Source organism: Epinephelus lanceolatus, chromosome 2, assembly GCF_041903045.1.
Source record: "Epinephelus lanceolatus isolate andai-2023 chromosome 2, ASM4190304v1, whole genome shotgun sequence".
NCBI classification, from domain to species: Eukaryota; Metazoa; Chordata; class Actinopteri; order Perciformes; family Serranidae; genus Epinephelus; species Epinephelus lanceolatus.
Genome location: NC_135735.1, coordinates 16,121,048 through 16,132,704, shown reverse-complemented (window position 1 = coordinate 16,132,704; position 11,657 = coordinate 16,121,048). Strand labels below are relative to the sequence as shown.

Genomic DNA, 11,657 nt, shown 5'->3' with positions numbered 1-11,657 from the left:
TTCCATTAACTCGAGCCACTAAAATCCTGAATGACTCATGTTTAGCAAAAAATGAAAATAGCTGAATGCCATTATCCAAAATTGAATTTTTTCAAATTGAAATCAGGAGTGTGGAAAAAGAAAAACATCCTTATTGTAACATTTGGGGCTGAGTGATACAAACTGAAAAACAGTGTTTTGATGCATAACAGACATTCTGATCGACGTAATGTCCATGTTTTGATTCTTAAACACATCACACAGCTCCATACAAGACAGACACCCTCCTTGTTACTCACCAGCCCAAATTTACAATGATTGGAGGTGTTGCACACTGCATGAGGAACTACGTAGCAAACTCAAACTGACAGAGTCAACAGTGCAGATATGTGTTCAAATTTAAAAAAAAAACAAAAAACACTACCACTAGCTGTTTATCTACAAATAATTCATTGAATCATTAAATATCCATTTATTCAGGTTCACTTTTCTCACTCTTACATAGAATACAATCTGATCTACAAAAACGTCAGCACATGACATTGGACATTTCGACATTTTGGTCAAAACATATAAGATACCCAAAGAAATACCCAAGTAGGTTGCCTGCATGTCATTTAGCGCCCGTGTTACAAGCGATGAACCCTCCCTCCGACCCCAAACCCTGCGTCCCACTTCATCCTTCCCCGAGTCTCTTCTTGTCCTCAACAGCTGTTTCTCTGCCAAACCAAGCAATAAACCAATCGTGTTTACACTCAGCAGTTGATGCAGCCATTCACAAAGAGAACAAAAAAGAAAAAAAATCTTAAAACTCAAGACAAACCAACTATTGTAGAAAATAAGTGATTTTAGAACAACGTAATGGAAGGGAAAAAAAATCCAAATCCCAGGGAGGAAAACGAAAACAGAGGAAAGTGCTAGTTATTTTCAGTTGAGTTTTGCATTAGCAGATTTGTAAGTCACATAAGCCAACCATCAACAACCTGAGCCACTCCTCCAGCCCCATCCCACTCAAGATCACACACAGTGGGGAACAGTTCAGCCAAATCTCTCTTGTCTCTCTGGAGCTCTGTGTGACCTGGACGCTGCATCCAGGATCGTGGCTGGAGGGAAAGGTGGGCACCAGAGAAGAGTCAGGTGGCTGAAAGGGCTGTAATGCTGTTTTGGGAAGGGCCAGCTGTGCGCTTGCTGTGAGGAAAGCATGGCGGTAACAGTGGCGTCCCTTCAGGCAACATAGTGGTACTGGTTAGGAGTCTCCTTGTCACGTTCCATGTAGTCTCTGTCTATGAGCGACTCGATCCGTTTCTTCAGATCGCCGGGCTATAGATAGGAAAGCAAGTCAGATGCTGATGAGCTTTGTGTGTGTGCGTGTGTGTTGGAAGAAAAATCTAAATAATGATAAGTTAGGACATCACCTTTACAGGGAACTTCAGCTGGTTGTAGAGCTCCGACACCAGTAGATTATGACTGAGGGTCTTCCTCATCTTCATGATGCGCACCACAGCTGCATCAATCTGATACTGCCTGTCTTGGAACACACGCTCTGTGGTGCTTACCTGCTCCTCCACCTGTTTGGAAAAATGTGTTTAAGAAATGGATTCCTTTTAAACAGGAAAACACATCTAAGTGGTAAGTATAAAACTGTATAGTACACAAGTAGTGACAGTGTTTTTACCGTTTCCTTCATCTGGATCTGGTTGATCTTGATGCGGAACAGTTTGTGTTTAAAATCGTTGTTGAAATTGAAACGGTCTCCGTCTTCCACGTCTTTGCCTCGGGGGTTCTTGTTGAGGACGCGCGCTTTTCCACACGCCAGGGACTGCAGTGTACGTCTGAGCTCTCCCTCCTCTGTGCAGGACAAGAGAGGCAGTGTTATAGTGATACAGCAGGTACCTTTCTCACAACAGAATAGTTGTAATACATGTTTAAAGACGTGTATAACCTATGCCGGTGGCGGTGCGAATCTCCTCCATGCTGAATTCCTCTCCCTCATTAAACATCAGCAGCACTAGCGTCTGGAAAAGCGAGACCTGCAGCTCCTTTTTACCCTGTGAGATAAAGTAGTCATTGTAAGTGCAGTTAAGACATTTTCTCACGTCCACTGACCCTGACTAAGCCCCGCCTCTTTGTTGTTAGCCAATGACAGTCTGTCAAGCTGTCAGAAGGAGCACGGAGCCCACACTAACTGCACTCCCTGAAGAAATATCACATTTTTGGAAAATGAAAAAGAGATTTCAGAGAGAAGCAAACTAAAGGGTCAAAGGGTTTGAAGAACATGGCCAGGATGCTGAACTAACTCAGCAGCAAAACAGGTTAAGAAAGATGAAGACAGAAGGTAAAGCGTAATGTACAAATCACAATGTAAAAGTGAACCACTGTATTAACTGGTGATCGAGATACAAGACAATGAAATTAAACCCTGCCTACTTTCCACCAGCTCTTTGCCATCACAGTGTGTGCAGATGAGCAGCGTTTGGATTGCCCCCAGTGCCGCCAGTTTCTGGACCTCCATCCGCAGAAGGGTATCGAGCTCAAAGGGCAGCCAAACACTGTTCATTTGTAATCATAGCGTATTGGCTGGTCTGCATTTGCTGCCAGGACAAAGCGAAGTTTCAATGTGTCTCTCTTCTTTATGTCCCGTTAGGATGCATATGCCCTTACCTCTTTAAACTCCGCCTTAAGCACAGCGTGGCCCAGTGTTGGCTGCCATTGCAGCTTCCTCCCACTGTGCTTCCCCAGGTAGAACAGCTTGAACACCTCCTGGAGTTTGACCATCTGCCAAAATACAGAGATGAAATTTGTACCAATATTGTCTGTAACACAGTCTGTCAATGATCAGTTGATGACTCTAAGTTTAGAGAATAATCAGTGAGAAGACACAAACAGCATCAGGCTCTCTTCTTCTGACAATGTTTTACCATGTTGCACGCTTACCTCTGGGGGCAAGTGGACCTCCATGGGTGTGTATGAGGGCCAGTAGCCCATGGTGAGGATGTTGACAGTAAGTTCTATGTTGCTTGGCTCGCTCTGGTTCTGCATATACTGAGTAGAAATATCATAATTCTTACAATTATGCATGAAAAATGCATTTAATGACACAGAACAGTGGAATGCATACACATACTGTAAACACGGCATCACTATTTCCAAGCGACACGTGCATGTTTATTAGTGTATCTATGTGCACACAGTTTGAACGTACCTGTTTGAATTGGATCATGATGTCTTTGGACAGTTCCATGTCCTTGAACATGCCCTCTAGCTTACTGGTAAATGCTGCTCCGCATTCTGGAGGAAGTCAAAACCACAATATATCACACAACTGACTTGTTCTCACACCCCCACATGTGCGACCATGACATACTACCTCGGATTTATTGATTAATCAACTCTTTACTTTAGTGCTTCATCCACTACAATACTGGGTAGATGTTTTTAAGGGCTGCAATGAACAATTATTTTTAATGTCAATTAAGCTGTCAGTTATTTTCTTGATTAATCAATAAGTTGTTTGGTCTAGAAAATGTCAGGAAATGGTGAAAAATGTTGATCAGTGTTTCCCAAAGCCCAAGATGACGTCCAAAAATGTCTTGTTTTGTCCATAACCCAAAGATATTCACTTTACTGTCAGAGAGAAGTAAAGAAACCAGAAAATATTCACATTAAAGCTGGAATCAGAGAATTTTTTAAACTTTTTTCCTTAAAAATGACTCTGATTAATCTATTATTTAAATTAGTTGGCCAATAATTTAAATGTATACTATGCAGGACTGTTGATTTAAGTTTGTAACATGCTTGCCAGAGAAAGTGAAATTAAAAATGAAAGCCAACCAGATTCATTCTCGTGAAGCATTTCTCTATATTTGCGTTTTTTTGCATCATGTCTCTTGGCTGCCTGCTGCTTGCAGTCTGGCACTTGGTCTCTACCTTTTTACAAAGCTCCCACCTCAGCTGAGCAGTGTGGGGGTACACGACCAGTAACATCCTGAACACAGAAAATACGAAATTACAGGCAGAGGGGAAAGTCTCCCCACACCCTCTCGTGGGTCCTTAGTGATGATTTAGAGGGATTACGTCTGTTTGAGTCTACAGAAGTAGAGCTCCAGTGTATGTAAATGCAGCTATATATCCATGAGCTAGATGAGGGTTTTGATTAATGTAAGCATTCAACTTGCTAATCCAAATCCATAAAACTTTGGACTCACCGTGTTTGAGCTTGGAGAGCATGGACTTTTCAGCGTCAACAGAGGCACTCTTGCCGACCAGCAGACGCTTGGCCAAGTCCTTCTTATAAAACGCTTCAAACACATCTTTCCCTGAAGGGGAAAAAAAACAGAGATCAAAAGGTCTCATCAGAGAGCTTCAAGCGTCACAGTGGTTAGTTACACTGTGTCACTAAGAAAGCAAACATATGCATTCAGCCACACACACATACACAGAAATGTAACTGACCATGTATGAAACGGAAGATTATCATGATCTTATCAAGGATTCTCTCCAGCTCCTCCTCTGTAGCCTCCTTGTTCCCTGCTCTCAGCTTCGAATCCACATATTTAGCTGAATGGGAAGCAATAAACAAGGGAGCCGTTATCACATGCTGGACTCATGAAAAACACATTAAAATGTATGGATCTGAGTCACAGCTGCCATGGCATGTCGTTATTTGCTGAACCCACCGATAAGCTCAGCAGGTTTGTTGGGCCTCTTGTTGATGAAGGTCTCAAAAGCCTCCTTCATGGCGTTGATGAATCCCTCGTTCCGTGCAAAGCAGCTCTGTGCTACATTGTCCATTTTGTCTTTGAAGTCCAGCAGGTCTTGGACCATGTCCTTGTCTTTCTCTGGAGTACATACGATCTCTCCACCGAAGGACTACGACCAGAAAGTTTTAACAATATGTGTATGCATTTCTCAGACACAAAAGGACATGCAAATGTTTTTTCGTATATGTTGTTTGAGCTATACCTTTATGTAATCCCTCCAGAACTGCAGCAGTGTGGGAAGTCCTCCCTTCACCTTGCTGAAGAGCTGGTAGAGGAGGGCCAGCTCAGTCACACGATTCTCATCCAGCAGGGTGCTCAGACCTGGGACAAAAATATAACACCTTTTTAGCATTTCATATATTAAACTATAAAAATTCAACTGCATTTTACAATTTTAATCAGAGAGTGTCCCTTGAAATATAATGCAAACCAAATAAACACCACAAACTGAAGCAAAAATGACCATAGAGTGACTTAGTATATTCATGTACACACAAAAATTGTACACATCAAGCTGTACAGATGTAGTATATACTGCCACACACACACAAACACGCATGCTAACGTACAGGTCTTATTAAAGCCTTCCACACAGACATACCTTTTTGTAGCATTGCAGTCATGTGTTCTCCTAAAAGTTGTTTCTCAACGCAGCTAATAAGTGGCTTCCTGTAAAATAATGAGAAAAAAAAGAGAAAATGCATCCACATATTTAAAGTCTGTCCTTTGATTCAAGAAAATGCCTTTGATCTCACCTCGTGAGCAAAATTCCCAGTCTAAGTCTGGTAATTATTTGTTGAAAGCTAATAAAAAAACTGGGGTTTAAGATCTGGGGTCAGGTGCTTAAAACATAGACTGCAAAAAAAATCGATGTAGCCACCATGATATCACCCAATGGTTTTTGGACTCCTGTTTTAAAGACTTGAATTCAAGATTTTGGCCATTACCATCCTGTTTTTTTGGGAGCCGGAAGTGACCGTATTCGGGTGAGGGTGGAGCTGGCTCATGGACTGTGGTGCTGCCTTGTTAACAGCCTTTCACTCCATGCTACATGAGGTGTTATTTTTTTTATTTAAGTTGCTTATTTTGTACATATGATGTGATTTATGTCTTGGTAGTTGGAAAATATAAAAAACAACTTACTGAGTGCTCTGGTCGAGGTAGCTCATTATACGATCGTTCTCCTCCTCCAACCGACGAGCCACGTGGTGCAGGTACTCAGGCACCTAAACACACACAAACACACATACTCAGTATACTAATAAATGAGTGGCGCTAAGTGTATAACAGGATATAATCGCCTCACTCACATCTCTCTCCTGCATCAGCCGCTGTCCCTCTGCTGCATACAGACGATTGGTCTCAATCAAAAATCTCTCCTCAAAGGAATCTTTGTAAACCTTTAAAAAAAAAAAAAAAAAGACAGACCAGAGGTAAAAATGATGACATACTTTCAGTCTATTTTCTACTGGTTAGTTGTGTAAGCAGGTGATTAGGTACCTGTAGGTCTGACAGCATGCCCAGCAGGCTCCTGATCAGACTCCGGTCGACCGTCTCTCCATTTCGCTCAAGTTCTATCTGCTCCAAAATGCCATCTACTGTGCGCTTCTGAACTGCACTGTCACTTACGATGTGGGTGCGAAACAGCTCCAGCCCAGTGTCCCTGCAACACAGATGCACCATCAGCCTCCTGCGTACACCTTAACAAACAGAATCATTTGCATAAACAGCAACTTTACCAGATGGAGGGTAGTAGGGAGTTCTGAAGCACATAGGTACGATCCAGGAAGAGAAAGATGCTTCGGATCATTATCTGTAAAGAGTAAGATAAAAACTTTAAGGACACTTTCCTGTGAGTGGAACCGTACTGATATGAATATGTGTCAAATGTTAAACTTACAGTTTGCCTGCAGTGGTCCTGCCAGCAGCGATTCATTCGCTTCAGGAAGGAAAGGTTGTCCAAAGACTCTGTGAGCTCCGTGTTAAGGAAAAAACTTCCAATCACTCATGTCACAAAGCCAAAATTTTTAATGACTATACTTCCCAGCATCCTGTGGCAAGGCAGCATGTATAAACATATTAGTCTCACATCCTGGCTCAAAAAGATTTGGTGTTCAAGGTGGGTAACGCTAATGGTCTATACTCTGTATCCTGAGCAGACAGAGGTTGTTATTAGAAGAAAAAGAAAATGAAGTTCATAAAGCCCAGTCCCGGCTACACCCCTTACCCCTCAGTTTTGCACGCTCACATACAGAGATAGGGTGTCCCAGTTCTTATTGAGATAAAGGGGTAGGGTGAAGTGTTGGGGCTACATGGCCCTCCAAGTGGAGGTTTTTGAGAGGCACACACAAACCAGATGTTCTGAGAAATCATCAGAAAGATGGCTACACATGCAACAAAGAAACCAATGAATGCATTTTCTTCATTAATAAAGATTCAAAAATGATGACACCCATCATACCATCATATTAGTATTTTGGTCTTTTTCTTTGTAACGGGCATCACAAAAGAAATCACTGGTATGCTGCTGTCTTTGTAGCTAGCTAGCTCATGTTACATCAGCATTGCTAATTTGTGCATAACACATCCACATCCATGCCACATTTCCCCCTTTGATGGCGTATGACACATAACATTTCATTTAATCCAGCAGCAAAGTTGCGACACTTGTCACTGTTCATTAGATATGACTGAATAAAGTAAAGCTCCTATGATTGGACTGCCTCTAATCTGAGACCATTTTGATAATCAGTGACTTGTTTAATAGTATAATAGGTCAAGCACTTTTACATCATCTGCCAGTGACAGCCACAGCTTTTTTAAGCCTCACTGGATGAATGCCAAACTTGTGTATTGACCTCTTGTGAGAAAAGACTGCAACAACACCTGATGTGTGCCAACAGAGCTCACACTTTCTAAATTGAGTTTAAAGCTGCCAATATAACAGACATTGGAATCATTGACAATATTGCAGGTTTGTAATAAAAACAAACGTGCTCTGTGTTTTTGATCACAGCAGCGTGTTCAGTCTGGCTGGCAGAACTTTCACCCAGCACTGTTTTAAACAGACATTTTAAACAGACACACATTTGCTGATGCTGTTCCAACATCAGTAAATGTTCCCACAGGTTCGACAGACATAACTTGCCTTAAGTGGCTGTACACAAAAAAAGGATATTCTCTGAACTGTTGGATCTGGGCCTGCACGTGATCTTCACAGACCTGACGGAGCTGCTTGTACAGTGTTGGGGAGACTTTATATGAACACAAGTTCTCTACCGCCTTCAGGAGAGAGAGACAAGCAGAAGAGACGAGCATAAGACAAACAGAGGAGTGAAAACTTGTCACATGATTGCTTGATTTAAAAATACTGTTGGTGACTTCTATAAAAAATAAATTTGTGTCATACTTGCTGACACTGTCACTATATTGAGACAGATCATCTGAAAAAAATCATGTCCCTTCTCCTCTCCTACTACCTCTAATAGCATTTGCTAGAATCAGACCACAGCACAGTAAGCAACAACCAATCAGAGCTAGAGAGTCTCTAGCTGTCAATCATGTGTGAGGTCAAACTGTCAAACTACGCAGCATTGATCAAATGCGAGTCAAGATTCTCTTGCTGCATTGCCTATTTCTCACCTCAAATGATTTTTTAAAAACATCTTTTATTGTACTGTTTTGCTGTAAAATGAGAACGCTGGTCAGTGCTATGTGCTCCAGGTAAACTGTATCCAACATGGCATCCAGGTCACAAACCTTCTCATTTTACAGTTAAACAGTGCACTAAAATATTTTTCTGAAAACATTTGAGGCGAGAAACATTCAGTGCAGTGACAGAATCTTTATTCATAATTGATCAGTTTGTGTTATGTTGAATTGTTTTGTGCTGATACTTTACTATAAACCATCACTGCCACACCTCAATCAGGGTCTAAATCAAACTGCAGGTGTTTAAAAAGAAATGCAACACACCTGATAGAGCTCTTCCAGATTGTACTTAATTGAGGTGCTGTTCTGAATGGCACCCACTGCATCTCGTAGCTTCAGCCACGTGTCCTCAGTGTAGTTCTCGGCTAGTTTTGGCCTGTCTGTTACCAAAAAAATCCAAGCAACACTGTTAATTTATTGGTCACGCACACTGGAAACTGCAAAACAAGCCAACGACATTCATTAATGCAAATTAATCAATATTTAACACATGAGAGGTTGCACATTTGAAAACAATCAGTTATGATGGATTATGGTCCAGTGCAATTTTCAAAGGCTTTTTCAAAGATGCTTTTTTCAAGTAATTTCTTATTTAACTCCACATCTATAATAAAATGCAAAAAGATGCAGCGTAATTTTAGTTTCCATGGTTATTATTGGGATGACCGACAATGAACTAAGGAAAGCCTTCTACACCACACACTTTGGACTCACACAGGTAAATAAATAAACACACGTTTCATGTTGCATAAAGTGCAGATAACAATCAGAATTATAGAACTTTATTTTGAGACTTCTCAATGAGTTAATCTATCTCTGATTTCAATTACGTTAAATATGTTTAGGGCAATGGAAGTCTGCACAAATGTAGTCCTAAAGGAAACTTAGTTTTGCTTCTTTTTTTTCTAAAAAATATACCCTGAACTTTTTGTTTGAGTCTGAAACATGTTTTTTAGTTTTTAATGTATAATAGCACACACCTACTAAGCTACCTGTATGAAAAGGTACTGTATGTTATAGTCAAAGATTTAAGTTCTGGCATCAATTTACAGTTTTATTTTTAAATGAACATCCACTCTGTAAAATGTAAAATAAAAGTAAGCAACTTTTTACATGTAATGCTGTAACCTGTAAAAGTTTATTTTGTCAATTTGTGAAGTGAGTGGAGTAAAAAAAAAAAAAAAAAAAAAAAAAGGACTGACATAATAATAATAACTCACTGATTAATTATGTCAGCACACACTGTCTTATACTTTACTAAAATCTTAGTAGGCTACACCCACTATGTGGGACAACCGTTTGGGAATTGAAGTTTCGCGTCACGCCCCATTAAAACTAATACACCAAGCAAAAATAACATTGGGAGATACAACTTAGCATAAGCGATTACAAAAACAAACCCTATTTAAATCTGACATGTACTAATCAGAGCAGTAAGACCAACAAATTGTACTTGTTTTTGTACTCCATATGCTCTTGTTTAGCTTCTATTCCTTATTCTGCTCTTGTTTTACTTTATGTACCTCTAATTATTCATCTATGTTACTTTCATAGACAATACAGTTACATTAACATCCTTACATCTGGCTATATGTGTTACATTAATAAGCATCTTTTTGTACACTAAATATAGTTTTAATTCTTAATACGGTGGTCCTTTGCACATCCCCAAAACTATATTTTTGCATGATTCTGCCTAGCACTTTAATTTTGAGGGTGGGGGTGTTTTTTATGTAAATTGTGTATGCACCAAAGCAAATTCCTTATATCTGAAGATCTTCTTGGTAAAACACAGGATTCAGTCTGATACCATCTCTATTTATTTGTCCCTGCCCTGCTGCTGCAACGCCCTCATTTCCCCACTAAAGATCAATAAGCATGTATCTTATCCAAAAAAGGATATTTCTTCTGATATTTCTATCTTATCTTACTTGAGACAAACACAGGCAACTTTTCTGCAGGATCTAAAAGTGCCAGCCTCTGTGGTATTAACATAAACAGATGTAGCTGTGTAATAACGAAGGTGTAAACGATCAGTGACAGTACCTTTGAAATTTTTGATCACTAATTTCTTTGAAGCGCCACTTTTGCTTGAGGCCACAGCTGAGGTCCTGGCCATCCCGTTGGTGTTGTGCTCGGTTATAGCGGAGAAGCTGGCTCTCTTGTCCTGTCGGGTGTCCTCTGCCATTATCAGATTAGCGCTTTGGCTTAACGCTGTATGGTTCAAGTGTATTTTCCAAGTTACTGTTAGATTGTTCAGTCGCCTATTTATTTACACACAGCAACACGGACTCTCTGTTGACCCCGTTGTCTTTGGTGGACAGCACACACACTCGCAGTGTACTTGAAACACATTTACAAACAAACACTGGCTAACGTTGGGTTAATTAATCAGAAAACATAACTACCGTCTGCCAAGTAAACAGACAGCTAGCTAACAGTATGTTATCTGAAACTGCAGCACACTTTAGCTACCAGCTTTCGTCTTCTCCACGACACTTCAGCTGTTTTTAGGCTACTCCATACCACTCCTGGCTACTAAGAGATTTTAACGAGTTCAATTATTGTATTTTGCGCCAGTAAATAAACACGTAGAAGCGACATAATTAGCGCTGATATAACAGACTCATACTATTTGGTGGCTTCTTTTACCCACATAGCTAGCTAGCACAACAAAATGGCTTTTCTCCGGCAGTTCAGTTGGACAGGTGCATCTTGGGTGAAAAGCGCCCGAGTTGCGTTCAGAGACAGTTCGAACTTTTACTTTTACAGTCAGTTTTTTGTTTGCTTGTTTGTTTGTTTGTTTGTTTGTGTGTTTGTTTGTTTGCATTTCTCATGACATTTAATAAAATCACTACATTCATTTATACTGTGCTGGACAACACTTCATTCGTCCCAAGGGAGGCAGTCACTCACTCAAAATATTTAACTTTTGAGACATGTAATTAAAGTGCATCACTGCCACTAAAATGCATTGGTGGGAGAAATATTCAGTATTTAAAGTTAAAGTAGCAATACTGCCGTGTAGAAATATTCTGTTGCAAGTAAAAGTCCTGCAAATTAAACTTAATAAAAGTCTGGAAGAATTTGCATGACATATACCTAAAGTACCAACAGTAAAATTACTTATGTACCTTGAGTGCCATGAAAGGCACCCAGAAATAAAATGTATTATTATTATTATTATTATTATTATTATTATTATGC

General features: G+C 40.2%; 1 protein-coding gene across 1 annotated transcript; it reads right to left on the bottom strand.

Annotated features, from left to right (window-relative positions):
* Positions 1-436: 436 nt before the first annotated feature.
* Positions 437-11,119, bottom strand: cul4a (cullin 4A). The gene is made up of 20 exons (XM_033627167.2): positions 10,497-11,119; positions 8,715-8,830; positions 7,918-8,021; positions 6,640-6,709; positions 6,479-6,552; positions 6,240-6,402; positions 6,050-6,139; positions 5,883-5,965; positions 5,341-5,408; positions 4,942-5,060; positions 4,656-4,848; positions 4,432-4,536; positions 4,185-4,295; positions 3,182-3,267; positions 2,914-3,021; positions 2,641-2,754; positions 1,922-2,027; positions 1,655-1,827; positions 1,395-1,547; positions 437-1,299 (listed from the first exon to the last, which is right to left on the bottom strand). Exons 1-20 carry the CDS (start codon positions 10,636-10,638, stop codon positions 1,204-1,206), a joined length of 2,274 nt encoding a protein of 757 aa, XP_033483058.1. The 5' UTR covers positions 10,639-11,119; the 3' UTR covers positions 437-1,203.
* Positions 11,120-11,657: the final 538 nt, after the last annotated feature.